Source organism: Myotis lucifugus, unplaced genomic scaffold (genome assembly GCF_000147115.1).
Source record: "Myotis lucifugus unplaced genomic scaffold, Myoluc2.0 scaffold_51, whole genome shotgun sequence".
Taxonomy (NCBI): Eukaryota; Metazoa; Chordata; class Mammalia; order Chiroptera; family Vespertilionidae; genus Myotis; species Myotis lucifugus.
Window position 1 is genome coordinate 2,468,782 of NW_005871099.1, and position 21,040 is coordinate 2,489,821.

Consider the following 21,040-nt stretch of genomic DNA (forward strand, 5'->3'; position numbering starts at 1 on the left):
AAAATTACACTAGTTAATTTGGATATCTGTAGGTATAGTTCTGTTAAACACTTGTTTGTAATAATATTTATACTTTCTTATTTATTCACTTGATTGCATCAAAGGCAAAAAAAATATATTTTAGAATTTAATTGTTAATTGAGTAGAGAAAGATATCCTATATAATAAACAGCTAATATGCAAATCGACCAAATGGTGGAACAACCAGTTGCTATGACATGCACTGACCACCAGGGGGCAGATGCTCAACACAGGAGCTGCCCCCTGATGGTCAGTGCACTCCCACAGGGGGAGAGCCGCTCAGCCAGAAGCCCTGAGCCAGGCTCACAGCTGGCAAGCGCAGTGGCAGTGGCAGGAGCCTCTTGCGCCTCTGCGGCAGCACTAAGGATGTCCACTTGACAGCTTAGGCCCGCTCCCCACGGGCCTAACCTGTCAGTCGGACATCACCTGAGGGCTCTCAGACTGCAAGAGAGTGCAGGCCGGGCTGAGGGACCCCCCCACCAAGTGCACGAATGTCATGCACCGGCCTCTAGTTAAACTATAATTTATATATAAATGGAAGATGGTATTTTACATATTGATGGCAATTTAGTAAATGTCATCCATTAACAAGGACATGCATCAGGCCAATAATATTTGTGTAGTTTTAATATTGTTTTAATTCAAATGCTTTGGAGTATAAACATTTCATGTACAAATTGTGTCTATAATCCAAAATATTACAAGCCTGTCATATAAAGTACTTAAATAATGACAGTCACTATAATTAGTTATAAAAGGATAAACACTAAGAAGGGTAATATTGGTCAGATTAAAGACTACCATTTATAAACCATTTATTACTACCATTTATTATGACTCTTAATGTGTTATATTAAAAATATATTCTCTGATTTTAATGGTATTTATAGGACATAATTAATATATACATTGATAGACACTGGTTCTATACACATATGTAAAGAATAGACAGAAAAACTAAAATTTAAACACATTTTATTAGAATAATAGAATTAGGAAGAGAATATTAAGTATAATTATAATAGCATCCGAGTCAATTAAAAATATTTCATAAAAAGAGACATATTAACTAAATAAATTTATTTTTTAATAGCAAAGAAGATCATCTTTCTTTAGGTCAATGGTTCTCAACCTGTGGGTCGTGACTCCTTTGGCGGTCGAACGACCCTTTCACAAGGGTCGCCTAAGACCACCCTGCATATCAGATATTTACATTACAATTCATAACAGTAGCAACATTACAGTTATGAAGTAGCAACGAAAATAATTTTATGGTTGGGTCACAACATGAGGAACTGTATTTAAAGGGCCAGAAGGTTGAGAACCACTGCTTTAGGTAATGAAATTATTTCTTTTTTGTTCATTTGTTCTTGCTCTACAAAATCTTGCATGTCAAAACTACTTGTAACAATAAATTGTTAAATCATGAATCCTGATATAATTATGAGACTCAATAGGGAGTCCAGGAAAGATTACTTTGTAATTTAATTTTTCTTCTTTGAGATATGCAAGAATATTAAATGGACTCTTAATGTGCATGGAAACAATTAAATTATATTGTAGGGCTATTGTGATGAAATGATGTATATTTAACCTTTTGCTTGTTGTACCTTTTTTGATGCAGAGAATGTGGAAATATCATTATACCCTGTTGTTTAATTGCCTTTAAAGATGTCTTGTGCAGAACAAATAGGTTAATTTTATGGGTTTTGTTGATGCTAAACTCTGGAGCAGAACCAAAAGACATTCTGTCTGCCAAAACAAATGAAGAAAATTATTTTACTATCTTCCCTTCCTAACATTTGTACATGATGGCTTTAAAATAACTCTCTATTTCCAGTGAGGTCTTTCTCTGTCATTTTTCTCACCTGAATGAACATCTGAATGCAATCCCTAGTCTGTGAGATTTTGTTTTAAATAAACCAAACCAATACAACAACAACAAAATACAACTTGAGTAAATCTATAATTACATTATTTTTTTGGAGAGTTCCAATATGTTGGACTTTACAGTGTTGAGTGTTCATAATATAATCTCTACCTCTCCCTAGCTTTCACCTACCCAGAGTTATCTGGTTAAGATCCTTTTCTCTGCCCTCAGAAATCCTACCTCTCTTTCAAAGCCTGGATTATTGCTACAATCTTACAGATTTCCTTCCTCATTAAACTGCAAATTAATTTTCTCATTTATTTGACACTAAATACAATGTTTTCATGTCACTGAATCTTATTTTTCAAACTTGACTATAATCTCCTCTAGTAAATTTCAAAGAATGTGATAAAGGTATGTGATTAATACAAGTTAATCAATAGACATTGTATAAGCAATGGCTGCCTTTAAGACATTGTGCCATATGGGCATCGGTAGGGATACAGAAAGAAGTCACTGTCTTGCCCTTTGTAACTTATCTATAATAACAAAAGCGTAATATGCTAATTAGACTGGAGGTCCTTCAGGACAGACCCTGGGGGGGGGGGGAGGGGAGGGGACAAGACCCTTGCACGAATTTCATGTGTTTCCCAACAAAACCTGAAATAATGATTTGTACACTTGTCATTCTTGGGTTCGCTGCTAGAAACAACATATTCTGACAATCCTAAAAAAGCCATTTCATTCTTCACCATCATGTTATGTAGTATCTTTCTCTTCTCGGTCAAGAACTAAGCGTCTGCGATTTTATCTCTCTTTCAAGACATGTTAGCCTGTCATCATTTCACAGATCCTGGCAGAAGACATGAGACTCCTGGGTCAGAGACAAAAGACTCTATTGCCCCCAGCACGGCATGCAGCACGAGCTTTTCGTTTCTCCCTCAAGTTCCATGGGCGTGAAGCAGAGCAGCCTAGGTAGATGCCGCACAGACAGTGACTATGTGTTACACCCAATTAACCAACCAGCCTCAAGCTTAGAAACTCTCAGTCTTCTAAAGGGGCTGCTAGCAAACTTGTCCCAACTTTTGCCCAGAGGGATTCATTATTGTTATTATCCTGGTCCTGAAACAACTCTTTCATTTGCCCTGAAAGGAGGTTCTATCTTTATCTTCCAAGGCTGTTTGAAAAGATAGTGTGGAACGAAAGCTGTCAGTAGATGTGTAGAAATGCTATAGAGAATTGTCCTTACCCAGTGTGCTGAAATAGTCCTGGAAATAATCATGATGAAGCAGTGATGTAGGAGAACATGGGATGGCATGTTGAGGTTTTATTATTGGCCTGGATATTATTTCGTCATTGAAAACCTGAACTTGGCATAGGTTTTCAATGATGACATAATACCCAGGTTATTGGTTAACCTATATAATACATTGAAATTGTGGAAATACAGTTTTAAAAATTATTTTTATAATGATGAAAAAGGAATAAGAAGGGATGCTAATATTCTAAGAAGAAAAAGCTCTGCATTTCATAAGTTAAGTATGTTAAGAATATAAAGCATTATTCTGAATTACAGATGAGGTATTCTCTAATTTATTCATAGCACTAAATGAATTAGTCATGAAAATCTTTACAATGATAGATGATCCTAAAATGAATTTGTATTTTCTTTACACACACACACGTTTTCTAGCATATCCTTTTGAATAATGTATGCATCCACAGTAAAATCATAATTCAAAACCAAACTGAATCTCAAGTTAGAAAGGATTTTATAATTATCTGAGAAAATCTATCCCTTGGTGCAAAATTTCCCCTTCTCCACCCCCGCCCCCCTCCAAATAATGGCTCAGTAAAGTTTGTAAACTCCTTCAGCTTCACTTCCAGGATCCCTGCTCTATAATGGTGTTAGTGCCTCTCCTCATTGTTGTATTTATGTGATATTTTTCCCAAATCATCCATGATCCACTGATGGATGAACTGCTACAATCAAGAACTTTGATTCTAGGATTTTATGCATGGGACTTTCCTCTTTAGTTGATTTTATCTTATATCCCACTTTTGTTCTTTGTCTTTTTTCTGTCACAACATCCTATCTAATAATAGACAAACATGGTAATTGACCGTACCTTTGCTACACCTCCCATTGGCTAATCAGTGTGATTTGCAAATTAACCGCCAACAAAGATGGCGGCTAATTTGCATACTGCAGGCAGGGCGGGCCAGCGAAGCTCCCATCCGGGCCCCCATGTGCCGCCCAAGCCCCACCACCAGCCGGGACCCCCGTGTGCGGCCCTGCACACCAGGGTTTGGCGGCGAGATTGGCCCAAGGAAGCCCTATTCTTGCAGGAATATTCCTGCAATGGGCTTCTAGTAAATATAAAAGCTCATGTGTTTTCTTTATTTAAAAAACCTTTAATGTTGAAAGTATTACATATGTCCTCCTTCCCCCTCCCCCATTGACCCCTTCTAGCCCACCCCTGTTTTCATTTAAAAGTTCCTATGCTCACCCTAGCTGGTTTGGCTCAGTGGATAGAGTGTGGGTCTGTGGACTGAAGGGCTCCCGGTTCGATTCTGGTCAAGGCCACATACTAGTACTTGGGTTGCAGGCTTGATCCCCAGTAGGGGGTGTGTAGGAGGCAGCTGATCAATGATTCTCTCTCATCATTGATGTTTCTATCTCTCACTCTCTTCCTTCCTCTCTGAAATCAATAAACATATATTTTTAAAATCTGCACTAGGAAAGCAAAATAACACCTTCTGCTGAATATTGTTAGTAAGAAATTGGAGGGGATACTACATCAACAAGAACATAAAAGTAACATTATATGCCTTTAATTCAAATCATAGAGTGTGTATGCCGATGATAATAAATGTAATCATAAAAGGATTATCATAATAAAATGCTGTTGTCCCCATTTTTACAAATTCCCAATATTTTTCATGTATCAGGGACTGGATTTGTCTACATGATGTAAGAGGTAAATGACAAGCCTCTTCCACTTCTAGCACAAAAGCATCAAAAAAGCTTAAATCTTGATCATCTATGGGATTAAAACATATAGATCAGATTTCAAACACTAAAATGGCTACAGGGGCTAGTCAGGTAAAAGAAAAGTCTGAAGCAAATGGGAGTGTCTGTGCCATTGAAAACTTCAGACATTCAACCCCAGAGGAATGTTGCCACACCGGAACGCAAGCCTGTTGCCTGTCTGTCTCCACATTTTTCTAGAGAAACCAGAAAGATGGGTTTTTGTGCAAAAGCCCTTATTTTCGAATGTTGGGTACTAATTTAAAAATAATCAAGTAGTGCGCTCACTAAGTAAAAAGCACATTCAGTCAGCAACATCAAATATGTAGTTTGATAAGCATAACAGCCTTCCAGGCCAGCAGAATGCAGCATGGGTTGGAGGTGGGCAGGGCAGAAGGAGATATCAGTGAGAGATAATAGGAATATTTTGGGAACAAACAAATGACCATGGAAAAACAGTCTGGAATACTGGCACAGGCCTGACAATAGAGTCTACTGACAGGAAACCTTGAGACTGGGTACCGGGAAACTATACACGAACTCTTCTCAACCTAGGCCCTGAGGACGTTTAACCTGAGGAAGAAAAGGTTATTTTGCAAACTAATTTCTTGAGAGTCCCAGGCTACTCTGCTGGGCAATTTCTATTCCTTCACCAAAATGTTGACTTGAGAATGGATTTCTACCCGTGACCCCAGCCAAGTGCGAGGTACCATTGTAGATAAAAAGAGAAATGGGTGATGTGTTCTCTCTTCAAGGAAGAGAAGAATAAATTTGAAATACAGTGAAAAAATACCTGAATCCAGTGGGAAACGGGCAGAGTTCATGTTTTAAAAAGTAAAGACCTGCAAGTAGTGTATTAGGCGATACGTTATAAATAAGTAGGGTCGTTAATCCTTTAATCCTTTCGTGCAGCAACTGTTACTGAGTCCAGCACACACCAAGTCCGGGGCCAAGTGATAAAAATGCAAAGGGAACTCATGGCGGTGCCTGACTTAAAGGGACAGACGGGTTTAGGAGGCAGACTGGACTGCAGATGTTATGTGAGGTAGGTTAGGTACAGACCAGGCTGCTTGAATGCGTTCGGTCTCTGAAGGACTGAGGCATGAGCTGAACCTTCAAACAGTTAAAAATAATAGTTTAGCATGACGTGAACGCTCAAAGATAAGTGTCTTTATTATGCAAATAATGATGTGAAGGAGATTGTCTTGTTTTATCCTTTCAGAAAATAGAACCAAACAAAGATGTGTGAAATTGCAGAAAAAAGGAAACGGTTTTTTAGTGTGGTTTATTTTTATATGCAGTTGCATAATAGTACATTATCTTTTCTTTCAGATACACTGGCCCAGTACAGCACAAAAAATAGAAGAATGCATAATGAAAGGAAAGGATGCAGTAAGTATTATTCATTACAAATTAAGTAAATCATCAGTTATATCTCTCATCAATCACAAAAGACTGAATCCCTAACTTTTTATTTGCTTTAAAAATTATATATGCTATTTATTCTCAAGAATATATATACAAACATATATACATATATTATATACAATATATGTGTATATACAATATTTAAAAATTAATTTCAATGTAGAATTAGAATAAAAGGAGTTGAGATGCCATCCCTAACTTCGTTTTTATTTTGTTTTATTATATTAATCAACTCAGATTTATAAATTGCTTATACTGATGTTTATGTCCTATGTATTTGGGAAAAAAATAATTGTAGGTAGTGTTTTAATTTGAGGAAAAACGAAGCACACTCTGTGAGATTTCATTTCCCTTTGTTTAGTAAATTAGAAACATGCAGAAACAAAAGGAGAAAAAAAATAGTTTGAAAAAAGAAGGCAAAAGCAGTAAATATGCCTTACATATTTCACATGTTGTTGAAGGGTCTCTCCTGCTTACAGATTCAGCATTCCACTTCCCCACAGCCTCTCTGCAGTGCGTGAGTGAGAAAGCGTGACGGCAGCACCATCCCTGTCAGAGTTGGGAGCACACTAACACATGAGTGAAGGAGTGACCTTCACCTGCTCAGCGTAGCTGGCCAATGACACCATGCCAATCTTTGGAGAAAGGCATGCACATCGCCTTTTGAAAGTTAGCTTATCCAGTTTTTCAGGAAGAAAGCAAAATACCACACACATTATGCCAACTCGATTCTCTGTAGTAATGGGGTCCCAGCCAAGGAATGAGTCAAGACATTCTTGCTGCCTTGGTCCTCAGTGTGATGCTGACGAATTGAACACACTCTAAGGCCATGTCAATCTAAGCCAGGCTGAGCCAAAACGTGGGCTAATTGGCTCAATCAAGATGTGTTGGTGTTTCAACAGATGAAAAGCAGGCACTTATAGCAATACTAGAGGCCCGGTGCATGAATTCCGGCATGGGTGGGGTCCCTAGGCCTGGCCGGCGATCAGGGCCTATCAGGGCTGTCTCACCCAGTCCTGATTGGGGCCAGGCCGATTGGGGCCCGGCCAATTGGAGCCTGCCAGCCTGGGGGAGGGACCGCAGGAGGATGGCCGGTGGTGAGGAGGGACCAGGGGAGGCTGGCTGTGGGAGCACACTGACCACCAGGGCTTTAATGTTTTAATCTGCGTTGAGCATCTGCCCCCTGGCAGTCAGTGCGCATCATAGGGACTGGTTGACCAGTCATTCTGGTCCCTCAGCCGTAACAGTCGCTTGGGCTTTTATATATATAGATGAGACTAGAATATTTTCTCCATGCCTGGGGGAAAATACATTATTCCACTATATGGGTCACCCATAGAATAAAATGCTACATGAGTGGGAAATTGAAGAAATAAATATGTGCCCTGGGTAATCAGTTCAGTAATGCCATAACCTGAATCATTTATGGTGAGATGGTTCTGCTGGCTTTTTATCCTAACAGTATTTTATCAGAACCTTTAAAGCCACAGTCTGTCCTCATAAAATATTCTCTCTACTGATTATTGCATTACCAATGTCAAAATAATATTTACCATTTAAAGGTTTAGTATTTCTCTAATAATTTGTTTTAAATGAAGTAACAATACCTAATTTGCCAACAAGGTGTTTGCTAGAATTAATTTAGCTGAATTGGTTTGAAGCAATTTTAAATATTTTTCCATTGAGCTTACTGATCATAAAACTCTCCTAGTGATTGTGTATTAAAACTTTGTTAAGTGTAATATGTATTCGATACTGTGTTTGATTAACTGGGGAATACAAAGATGTGTAAAATAAACATTCTGTTCTCAAAAAGCTTCCAGTTGATTACCAGTGAGGCAAACGAGTTCTTGGGCCAAATGTGGCCTGCCATAAATAAAGTTTTATTAGAACATAGGCTTCCACACTCATTTGTGTATTGTCTATGTTTGCTTTATGCTGTAACTGCAGAGATAAGTAGTTGCAACCACAATGTAAGTAGTAGAGATCAGATCCCCATTGAACTAAATATGTCCACTGTATGATCCTTTGTAGAAAAAGTTTCCTGATCCCTCAACTATGCTCTTATTGTAATCGCTATAAAATGTTATTTTTATTGGCTAGTTTTCTATCTATTTACTTGGAAACTCTCTATTAAAGTGCCTTATGTAAATTAATGTTTGGAGATATGATTTATTTCCCCAAATTAAAACTCTGTAAATGCTCTAAAGTCTGTATGAGTGAAGACGCTTTTTCTAATTATTGGTTTTCTGACTTTATGCTGATTCATTGTTTATATGTACTTTCAGACTAACTTAATTACTTAGTGGAACATATTCAAACTTCACGCTTGAATAAATTTCCAAACAGTGCTTTTTTAGAATTTCTCAGTGCATACTAGAATTCATGAAAATAATTCACTCCCATTACTAAATGGAAGTCCTACATCGCTGCTAACAAAAATGCGCATCCATCACCCAGGTCTCTTCTTCCTCGGCTCCTTGTCCTTTTTTCATCTGCACCTTTTGCCTCCTCTAGCCAGGGAAGACTTAAATTCCTGGGGTTAGGAAACGCAAAAATAAAAAAGGGGTAAACATTTTTATTCTACTAACCATTTCTTCTTTTTTCTGCTCTAGAGTGAATGTGCAAATTATGTTCGGGTTTTGCATCACTACAACAGGACACACCTCCTGGCCTGTGGCACCGGAGCTTTCGACCCACTTTGCGCCTTCATCAGAGTTGGGTACCATATGGAGGTAAGATGATTTCATTTACTGTTGTCAATAAAAATAATGATGAGAAGTATTTGTTTTCAATGAAAAGTTGTGGGATTTCCTTTGATGAAAGAGAAAGGCATTTGAGGAAATACTTATTCTGTTTGCTTGAGTCAGAGAAATAATCGCTCAGGGCCTTTAAAATCGTTGTCAGCTGTAAAATTTGTGAGCCAGTTAATTCTTAATGTATTCACTCACTGAACAATTTCATTTCCTTAATTTTCCCACTTAAAAGAATTTCTTAATATGAAACTATGTTCTCTATTCTGTTCTTATATAATTTTTATTAATGTAACCACCAAACTGGAATGAACATATATATAGATTTATATATGCATGTACATATAAATAAATTTATAAAAGTACAATTACCACACATAGTATTTTATAAAGGACATGCAAGTACTTGTTGATTCTATAATTGTTCCTTCATCAAGTGAGGTAGGGAGGTGGAATTGGAGGTAGGGAGAGATTGCAAACTGATAAATTAAGAATGAGTGGGTGAGAGCTATATGTCTCGTTTCCCACACCCCATCACTAGGCTTGTTAGTAAACAAAAATAGGTTGAAATATAACCTATCTTCACAAACTGGGTAAGCTCTCAAGTTTCATTTATTCTAGGCATAATTTCAAACACCTTACATCACAGTCCCACTCGGAAGCATATTAAACAACATTCCAATATCAGGATCTGCTTTGTCCTTTCATTTAGGACAAAAGGCAGAATCCTGCATTAGGATGTGACACAGATAAAGCAGCGCTCTACATGCTCTGTAGCTGAGCAGCTGGACGCTCTTGATTCTCATATCCCAATTATGAGAGGGCAGCTCTGACTATAAATATGGGGTATCTCCAAAAATGTATACACACACTTTGAATAAGTATAAAGGCAGTGTTCATTAAAATACATTTTATTTTAAAAATTGAGCCATCAGCTGTTAAAGTATATATACACTTTTGGGACACCCTGTATTTTCAGCCAGTGCATATAAAGCACAACATTCATTTCTCTAGAGAAAAATTATTTCTGATATTTCCTTTAGTAGTGAACACTCAGGTGCACATATAATTAACAATATTTGAAGTGCTTGCTCTAAGCTGCCTCTGGAGAGTGCCCTGATTGAGGTGCTTCATCTGCTAAGTGTCCTTGTAGGCCGGTTTTTGATTAGCATATTTTAAATGTTAACTAACCCCCCGCTAGTGATAGATTAAAGTTAAGTAGCATGCACAAACACATCACAGTGCATTTACTAAATTACTTTAAAGAGACAGTGCAGATGATATAATAGGAAACTTTAGCTGAAGATATAGAAGGAAAGTGGGTCCAGTGCAGTCAGAATATTTACACATAAACAACTATACAAAGAATACATATGCATGTACATATATATATATGAGTATACACATGGATATACATATACATATGTAATATATATATATAATACATATATACAAAGTCAACATGTATACATCGTAGTGCAGATCTATGGAAAAAAATCCTCTCAGTTTTCATTTATCTGAAAAAGCCTTTATTTTATCTTTATCTTTGAAGGAAATTTTCTCTGGATATAGAATTCTGGGGTAACATTTTTTTTTCTTTCAGCATCTAAAAATGTTTATTGTCCTCTAATCTCTTCCTAGTGTGAATTCAGGTTTCATAAATATCCCCCCTGAAGAGGAGAAAGAGGGAATGAGGCAGAAATATTATTTAAAATGATGACTATATACTGGAAATACTGATTCTGTTTGCTTGAGTCAAGGAAATATACACACACTAGAGGCTTGATGCATGAAATTTGTGTAAGAGTAGGCCTTCCTTCCCCCGGCTATTGGCACCGGTTTCCCTCTGGCACCTGGACCCGGCTTTGTCCAGAAGGTCATCCGAAAGGAAATCTGGTCTAATTAGCATGCTACGCTTTTATATATATATAACAGGCCAGGTGCACAAAAATTTGTGCACTCGGGGGGGGAGGGAGGGGGTGTCCCTCATCCCGGCCTGTGCCCTCTCGCAGTCTGGGACCCCTCGGGAGATAACGACCTGCTGGCTTAGGCCTGCTCGCGGGTGGCACAGGGCACGCCCAATCCCTAGGTTCAGCCCCTGGTCAGGCTCAGAGCAGGGCCGATTCGGGAGTTGGGGCACCATCCCCTGTCATGCACAGAGCAGGGCGGATGGGGAGGTTTCGATGCCACCCTCAGTCACGCTCAGGGTAGGGCCGATTGGGGGGTTGGGGCACTGCCCCCTGTCACACTCAAGGCAGGGTCGATGGGGAGGTTGCAGCGCCACCCCCTGTGACGCACAGAGCAGGGCCCATCAGGGGTTTGGGGCACTGCCCCCTGTCACTCACAGAGCAGGGCCGATCATGGGGTTGGGGCGCTGCCCCCTGTCACTCACAGAGCAGGGCCCATCAGGGGGGTTGGGGCTCCGTACCCTGTCACACACAGAGCAGGGCCCATCAGGGGGTTGAGGAGCTCCCCCCTGTCATGCACAGAGCAGGGCCCATCAGGGGGTTAAGGAGCTCCCCCCTGTCACTCACAGAGCAGGACCGATAGGGGAGTTGGGGCACCGCCCCCTGTCACACACAGAGCAGGGCTGATCAGGAGGTTGGGGCGCTGCACCCTGTCATGCTCAGGGCAGGGACAATGGGGAGGTTATGGTTCTCCCCCATCACACACAGAGCAAGGCCTGTGGAGGGGGGTTGGGGCGCCACCCTCTATCACCCACAGAGCAGGGCCGATCAGGGGTTTGGGGCGCCGCCACTGTCACACTCAGGGCAGGGCCGATGGAGAGGTTATGGCTCTACTCTGACACACACAGAGCAGGACAGTGGGGGGGGGGGGGGGTTGGGGTGCCGCACCCTGTCACACACAGAGCTGGGCCGATCAGGGGGTTGGGGCGCTGCACCCTGTCACACACAGAGCAGGGCTGATCAGGGGGTTGGGGCGCCTTCCCCTGTCACGCTGATCCCAGTGCCGGGAGCCTCGCTGCTCCGCTGATCTCGGTGCCGGGAGGCATATTACCCTTTCACTATATAGAATAGAGGCCTGCCCTTTCACTATATAGAATAGAGGCCTGGTGCACGGGTGGGGGCTGGCTGGTTTGCCCTGAAGGGTGTCCTGGATCAGGGTGGGGGTCCCCACTGGGGTGCCTGGTCAGTCTGGCTGAGGGGCTGAGGGCCGTTTTCTGGTTGGCCAGTGACTAAAGCTCCCAACCACTCCTTTTTTCTTTTTTTTTAATTCTGGGCCAGCTTTAGCTCTGAGGCCTCGCTGCTGAAAACATTAATACAATGTTGCGGTCCAGCTGGCTGAAGCCCGGCTGAATAAAGCAGGTTTCTAGGGTTTGTTTAGCTTCTATATTTGTTACATAGTTGCTTAGAGTTGCAGCTGAGAGGCCGGCAAGTTCCGCGGGGAACTTTGGAGTCAGCAGTCACTGGAGCAAGCAAGCCTCCCTGCTCGCTTCAGTGCATGGCTGCCGGCCGCCATCTTGGCTGACAGTTAATTTGCATAAGGATATGCTGATTAGCCAATGGGAAGGGTAGTGGTCGTACACTAATTACCATGTTTCTCTTTTATTAGTGTATATATATATATAATCATTGTTCCACAGATCACCAAGATTCTGTCCATTTTTTAAAAAATATATTTTATTGATATTTTACAGAGAGGAAGGGAAAGGGATAGAGAGCCAGAATCATTGATGAGAGAGAAACACCGATCAGCTGCCTCCTGCACATCCCCCAACCAAGGCACATGCCCCTAACTGGAATCGAACCTGGGACCGTTGAGTTCGCAGGCTGACACTCCATCCACTGAGCCAAACCAGTCAGGGCTTAAAAAGAGTTCTTAGTAGAGAAACAGTAAGACATACTTATACCAAACATAGTATACAACAAACAACTTTATGCCTCAGTTGTACAATCTAAAAGTTAAAGGTCCCAGGAGTGCCGTCCTGAACTTGGAATGTATAACCTTCAGAGGTAGTTTCTGGCACAACATTTTGATCTTCCTTTTCCTCTACAGAAAAATATTTCTCAATCAAGTTTAGTGACGCTTTGTACACAGACTCATTTTCATGGTTTTGTAGAGCTTCAATTTTGTCCAAACCGCCACATTCTTCAATCATTATACTTATTTTCTCACTTTCACCTAGTTTCTCAGCAGCCTGAAATATATTTGAAATGGCATCCAGAATAACCAGAATAATCTTGGCATCTTTCGCAGTTAAGAGGTTCATCAGTGGTTCTATTACGTCACAATGAACGAGGTATACAATTTGTTCAACTGTTCCACCACATGTATAGTTGGCCACAGCCCATACAGCTTCCTTTTGTGTCTTAAAGTTTGCCTTAGCAAGAACAAAAACGAGGAATGGGACTAATCCATGATTCACAACTTGCTGTATCTGGTCCTGGCTGCCAGCTGTGATGTTTGACATTGTCCATGTAGCTTCCTTCTGAATATTACCTCTGGAGTTCATTAGTAGGCTGGGAAAGATGGCAAGTGCTCCTGCATCTATTACAACCTGCGTCTGTTCATCTGTCCCAGTGACAATATTTCCTATGGCTCTTAGCGCAGGAGTCACAATTGGCAATTCAGTAGCTCCTAGGAGCTTCACAAGTTGGGGCACAACTCCTGTTTTCACAACCATTTCAATCCGTTCATTTGGACCACGAGTGAGGTAGGAAATGGCCCAGCAGCTATCTGCTAATACTTCTGGATCATCATGATGCAGGAGACGAACTAAAGTAGGAAGAATCTTCTCAACAGCACCTAATGGGGGTACAGGATTCTTGTTGCGACAGAGGTTTAAAAGTGTCCAGGTCAGATTACGTACGTAACCACATGCTAAAGATGACATGTCGGGAACTGCAAGAAGAGCCAACAGTGGGTCAACTGCACCATACTTGATAACCAAGTCTCTGAAAACTGAACCATCACCTGCAATATTTCCTAGAGCCCATACGGCTTGTTCACGGATGTGAGCATGGGGAGATGCCAACAGAGAAATGAATGCTGGAATAGCACCTCCATCTACTACAGCCTTGGTCTGTTCCGAAGTCCCAGAAGCAATGTTAGTGAGGGCCCAAGCAGATTCATACTGGATGGGACTACAATCAGTTCTGCCCAAGAAGGACACAAATTTTGGGATCAAACCAGCCTGGATTATGTTGTCTCGGGATGGCTGTTTTTCCATACAAAGCAGTTTCCTTGCAGCCTGAGTAGCTTGGAACTGGCTTCCCAAATTGTTGCTGTTTATGCCTTTGACAATGTCCTCAACAGACCAATTTACAGTGCCCTGGTTGTTGCGGTTTTCCTGCAGTGGAGACATAGCATTATCGGGAAAGGAGCTCACATTTCTCCTTTTCAGCATCTGGTCATCCTTCTTAGCTTTCCTCAGCTCCACATGAACTTCTATTCGGCGCCGCCTCATTTCTGCACTGTCTTTCCCCTTGTTCTTGAATCTGTTAAGGCGGGCAGCTGGCGAATTAGCATTCTCGTTGGTGGACATGGTTATGAGACAAAGGGAGAAGCTCCACACAGTCACTCAAGCTTTCACAGGAGACCCGTGAGCGGAGGATGGGCTGCGGTTTGGTTGCTCCGAGAATATCTACAGCGGCTCAGCTCTCAGACGGTGTGTTGAAGACCAACCCCAGCAGGTCCAGGGGTTCCCAAAGTTGTGGACGGAGTCGGCAAAGAATGAAGGACACGGAGACCGAGTTCAGTTGATCAGCAGCCTAGCCAGGATCTCCAGCCAAGTTCTGTCCAGGATCTCCAGCCAGGTTCTGTGTTTTATTGTCTTGTTACATCTGTATTTATACCAGTTGATTTTAATCCTATCAATTTCCATTCCAAAGGTTAGGGCGTTTCTTATCTCCATTCCAGGGAGTAAAGATTATGTAGCTTAAGCGTGATTGTTCATAGTTAAAGTGATTAACTACCCACCTGGCACTTAGTTAAGGGGTTTTATTCCCTCCCTAACTTCAGGAAAAAATCCCTACCTGGGGAAACAACCTTTCTCGGGGAGGTGATCTTGGTTAAAACACATAGCACCAAGAAGGGGAGCAAACATATTAAGAACAGTATGCCATATACGCCAGGTCCCTTGAAACATATGCTGTGCAGATGTTTCTTCCCTGCAGCAACTGTATCAAGCAGCAAGGATGGACCAGCTTCCGGCAGTTTATGGTTTCTCTCCCTCTACCAGAATGTGAGCTTAATGCCTCCTTGGCTTGGCTGCATTCCAAAGCAGTGCCTGGCTCATAGAAGGTGTTCAATAACTACTTGCTGAATAAAGAGCCAAACAGATCCCCCACTCAAGCATGCAGCTTAGTAGAATGGGATTCAGGTGACCTTTAACATTCTCTGGGACCCGTCCCACTTTCTTCCATCTATACATATGGGTCCCAGCAGCCAAGTTTGCTTTTGTTTGACCTTTCTTTCCTGGTCTTAACTGATGGTACCACAGCAGACATGTGACCTAAGCTAGGCTGTCCATTATTTTCTTTTCTGGAACTTAATTTTGCCTTGTAAGAATAAAGGGACTTTGAGAAAACAACCTCTGGACTCATTCACGGATCCAATGGCAAGGAGAGAGAATATAAGTTAAATTACAGAAGTCACCGTAGAAAAGCTGGACACTTCAGAAAAGCACAAAATAGGAAATAAAACCACCCGTTTGTCAGAGTTTCTAATAAAGAAAAATAGGAAACAACCGACATATCCAAAAATAAATGGATAAATCAACTATGACGCATTGATACTAGGCAATGCTGTCATTGAAAGACCTATAAAACACATTGCCAAATAAGTGAAACGAGGCACACCAATCAGAACGAATATATGCACCCCTATGTTCCTAGTAGCATTATTTACAATAGCCAAGATCTGGAAACAGCCCAAATGCCAAAAAAACTAAGTGGATTAAAAAACTGTGGTACAGCGGAAAAACCAAGATGGCGTCATAGGTAAACACCGAAGATTGCTGCCTCGCACAGTCACTTCAAAAATACAACTAAAAGACGGAACGGATATCACCCAGAACCACAGGAAGGCTGGCTGAGTGGAAATTCTACAACTAGAAGGAAAGAGAAAAGCATACCGAGACTCAGAGGAGGTGCAGAAGTAAAGTGCAGAGGTCCAGAGGCGCAGGCAGAGAGGGCTGGCGGCTGAGGACACGGTTGTCTTTTTCAATCAGACGGGAGTCTCAAGCTCTGAGCTCCAGTTCCGGGCAAGTCACTGGGGACCCAGACTCATATGGGAGAAACTGGACTGTCTGGCATCAGTCGGAACTCGAGGGCAGCTTCCTCTCGGAGGTGCTTGCAGTGATTGCTGGGACACTGAGAAGCGGGGTCTCTGAGGGCAGGACTGAGAGCAGCTATAACTGCTCGCTCCGCCCTGTTGATCCCCTGGGACCCTCAATTCTGTTCATTTTTATTCAATCTTTTTTCCCCTCTATTTTTCAAATTGGATAAATTCTATTATTTATTTGCAGGTTTATTAATCCTTTCTTCTGACATCCCTAATATGCTCTTAAGCCCACCCCATTAATGGTTCATATAGATACTGTACTTTTCAGATCTAGAATCTTCACTTTCTCTATTTCTTTATTTATATACTAAGTGTTCCCCCAGTTTTTATTCATAATGACTATATTTACCTTTAAGCGATTGACCATATATTTTTAACAACTGTTTTAAAATCTTGCTGTGCTAATTTAAACTGTGGGTCAACCTAAAGTAAGTTTGCAATGACTGCTTTTACTCTTGACTCTGAATCATATTTTCTTGTTTCTTTGCATGTCTATTAATTATTATTGTGAACTGGACATCATAAATCATATGTTCTTATTCTGGATCTTGGATTCTGTTATCTTTTGAAAAAAGTTGATTTTTATTCTAGCAGGCAGTTTACTCAGCTGGACTCAAAGCTCTTTTAGGATAATCAGCAGCCACAAATCTTTCAATTTTCCAGCCACTGCTTTTCGTGATCTGCTTGCACATGCAGTTCATGTGTCAGCCAAGGATTTGGGGGAGAATCTACACACAGATTTCAGGATTCCTCACTCAGTTTCCAGTTATATCTTCTCACTTTTCATCTGATCTGGTACTTTACATGTCTTTTCTATGGCTTTCCAATCTAAAAAGTCTCTGCTTGATTCTAGCGCCAGTGATGGCGAACCTATGACACGCGTGTCAGAGGTGACACAGAAACTCATTTTTTTGGTTGATTTTTCTTTGTTAAATGGAATTTAAATATATAAAATAAATATCAAAAATATAAGTCTTTGCTTTACTATGGTTGTAAATACCAAAAAATTTCTATATGTGACACGGCACCAGAGTTAAGTTAGGGTTTTTCAAAATGCTGACACGCCGAGCTCAAAAGGTTCGCCATCACTGTAGCCTTTCTCATAACATGAAATGTGGGTTACCTTAAAATGAAAACTCTTCAGCCTTGGCCAGGGTTGCTCAGTGGTTGGAGCCTCAGCCTGAAAGGTCTCAGGTTTTATTCCAGTCAAGGCCATGTACCTGGGTTGCAGGTTGATCCACTGGCCCGGTTGGGGCATGAGAGGGGGACAAACGATGTATCTTTCTCACAATTATATTTCTCTCTCTCTCTCTCTCTCCCACTCCCTCCCCCCTTTCTACTCTCTCTAAAACTGAAAACCAAACAAACATGCCCTCTGGTGAGGATTAACAAAAACAAAATAAAAACGATTCAGTATTTGTCTTTCTTAACTAATCTCCAGTGCCTTCCAATAATGTTTTTATATGTTTTTACTTAGCTCATCATCATTATCTGTGGGAGAGTTAGTTCATTACAAGCTGCATTGCCATTAACAGAAGTGGGACTCCGTGTAATTCATCTTCATATGTGTGATATTGACTATTTTTTCATATAACTATATAGGTATTAAATATGATTGAAAACACATTTTGGAAAAAATCTGTATATGACGTAAGAGGAACTTGTGGCCATCTGATAATGAGAGATTTATTCCCCGTACTCCATTTTTATCAAGAGAATGAGAAATTACAAACAATTAGAGGCAAGGCAAATAGTTTGATTAAAAAGTTAGAGGCAGGCACGAATGGGATAGGTTTGCAGATATTAGTCTAGTTGGTTCAGAAACAGCAGGATACAGAGCTAGGACAAATTGGGGAGGATTTTAATGTTAGACAGTGGCATTCTGTAGTTATTTTAAAGACAACATGAGGACCACGAAGGAGCTTGACACAGTGTTTGATTGACATGGCATTAGTAATATTTTGGATTGATTCAAGCAGAGCGAGATGAAAGGCAGAGAGAAATTAGAGGATTGCGAGGATATTTAATAGTGTTGTCACAAAAGGACAGGAAGTGTGGAGCTGATGTGAGAAGCTGCCCAGCAGGGGAGTTTATGTAACTAACATTTTATGGGATGTCGCTGATGAAAGGGAATTGAAAGCCAATTCCACTTTACTTCTAGGAAAACAAAGTATTTAACAGCAAGAGGGAGCTAAGGAGACAGAGTAGGCTTTTGTGAGAACATCGAAAATGTTAGGTATTTCTCAGTTGTAACTCTTTAATTTCCATGTGCAATTGTTTTTTTAAAAAAAAAATGATCCTGGAGCTGAGAGAAGATGTTATCAGAATAGATTAAATATCACAATAGATTGAATTATTGAACCCTCGGGAGTTAATGGTCCCTGAAGGATTTTCTCTCTCTCCCTCTCCCTCTCCCTCTCCCTCTCCCTCTCCCTCTCCCTCTCCCTCTCCCTCTCCCTCTCTCTCTCCCTCTCCCTCTCCCTCTCCCTCTCCCTCTCCCTCTGTCTTATTTTTTTTTTCTCACTTGCTTTCTCTGTCTGTCTCTCCCTCTCACACTTTATCAAAGGAACTTGGAAAATGCCATTATTTAGTTGACAGTAGAATGGGAATATCAGTGTAAACAGACTGAGCAGACAGAGTAGTATAAGGCAAATCAGGTTAGTGCAAATTCAGAATCACACTTGTAAAAGGAAAAAAAAAACATTTAAAAATGATAGGCAACATCATTAATGCTACAGAGAGGGCAGTTTTAGTAAAGTCGTGAGTAATTAGAATGTAGGAGATTAAGAAATCACTGAAAATGCCCAACTAAAGGCAGTAATATTACCTATTTAATCCAGAAAGAGACTTGTTAAGGAACAGAAATATTGGGGAGGACATAAAAATGTTGGAGTGTTGAAAGAAGGTTTTCTTAGCACAGGGGATATAGAAACTACGTGTATTTGTCAAGTAAGAGGATATGACCGCTTAGCTGCTTGGAGTTAGGGTATTTATGATACCTTCGTCTTTTATCTGAAGGTTGCTTTTTCCTTGACCTTCTTTACCCTTTTCTTGAAAAAGTTTTGCAGTTCTTTCTTGGAAGTGGGGTGGTCAGGTTCATTTTGAGGATTCGCAGACCCCAGACCCCTGCAATCACCCGCAGGTTAAAGCAGCACAAATCTCTCCCAGGTTCAGCTGTCATTCTAAAGTGACGCTACACTCTCAGTGCATACGTTTGGGGAATATGAGAGTTCTTTTTTTTTTCTCAGGTTTGACAAAACTGGTTCCTTCTCCCTGCTTCTTCCTGCAAGATATTAATACTCTGCGTGCTTTAAAGTTCCCAGTAGTTCATCTGCAGTACTTGGGGGCTCATGGAGATCCTTAATAGCTAGTTTTGCTGTAGGCATTGTCAATGATCTTTTGGTTTTGCATTTCTAGTTGTTTCGTATGGTTTTCTGGGAGAATTTATAGAGAATAGAATATATGCCTCTGTTGCTATCCTGTCTGACATCTTAGGGTACCTTTTAAATAATAAAATGCTATACAAATATAAAAGTACTACATAAAATACTACAAGTTCATGTCTACCTCTAATTTACTCACCATTCAAAGAAAATAGAAATTATGTGTTGAATGTCGAGGCTGAGAAAAAAAAGGTTCAGGTATAAAATATGTATTTCTAGAGAACTGACAAAGGTCTTGAACTCCTGCAAAATTAAAGTCACTTTTAATACTTAGCCATTGAAGTTTCTCTTAGAATACAATGATATTAACACAATAATATTAGCATGATACTATTTGTATTAGATTTCTATGTTGCAAATCAAATACCCAAAAACAACACAGGTTTTCTATCTCACAGTCTCTGCGGGTCAGGATTCTAGGCACTGTTTAGCTGACCCCACTGTCTCAAGGCTGAAATCAAGGTATTTTTTTTAAAATCTTTTTTGTTGAAAGTATTATGGATGTCCCCCCACTTTCGCCTATTGCCCCCCTTCACCCAGCTCCTGCCCCACACCAGGCCTTCACTGCACTATTGTCTGTGTCCATGGGTTATGCGTATATGCATATAAGTTCTTTGGTTAATCTCTTCCCGCCCCCAACCCTTCCCTCTGAGATTCAACAGTCCCATGCTTCCATGTCTCTGAAATCAAGGTATTTCATAGGCTGTGATCTTTCTGGACCTCAGAGCCATAGTCTAAGTTCTTGTGGTTGTTGAGAGAATTTAGATGCTAGCAGTTGTAGGATTCAAGTCCCTGTTTTCTTAATGTCATCCAGGATCTGCTCTTGCTCTCAGAGGCCACCTGCAGTTCTTGCCATGTGGTCCTATAACAACATGGCAGCAGACTTCTTCAAGGCCAGCAAAAGAATCTGCCTTTCCGATGTACTATGAGGAAGTCATTTAACAAAATTTAATAAGAACAACTACTATACAGCCACCATATAAAGTAGTAAAATCTAGAGAGTGATTTCTCACCCTATTGGATTTGTAGGGCCCACCCACACCCAAAGGGTAGAGATTATACCGGACATCTCTATGTGGAGTGGGAATCTTGAGTGCCATTAGCCTTCTGCCTGCAATACTATCCTTTGCCTGTCTTTCATATGAAAGGAGGATTGGATTAGTACTAGTGTTTTAAGAGGGTGTTTCTT

The 21,040-nt window shown here is 40.8% G+C and overlaps 1 protein-coding gene and 1 pseudogene across 4 annotated transcripts in view; one reads left to right on the forward strand and one right to left on the reverse strand.

Annotated features, from left to right (window-relative positions):
• Positions 1 to 21,040, forward strand: part of SEMA3E (semaphorin 3E) — a 263,371-nt gene that overhangs the window by 124,828 nt on the left and 117,503 nt on the right. For all 4 annotated transcript variants that reach the window (XM_023753779.1, XM_023753780.1, XM_006088682.3 and 1 more), the window contains exons 3-4: positions 6,255 to 6,314; positions 8,966 to 9,085. In XM_023753779.1, the coding sequence (XP_023609547.1) occupies positions 6,255 to 6,314; positions 8,966 to 9,085 (180 nt within the window). The remainder of the gene's footprint in view (positions 1 to 6,254; positions 6,315 to 8,965; positions 9,086 to 21,040) is intronic.
• On the reverse strand, positions 12,980 to 14,727 carry LOC102440066 (annotated as a pseudogene).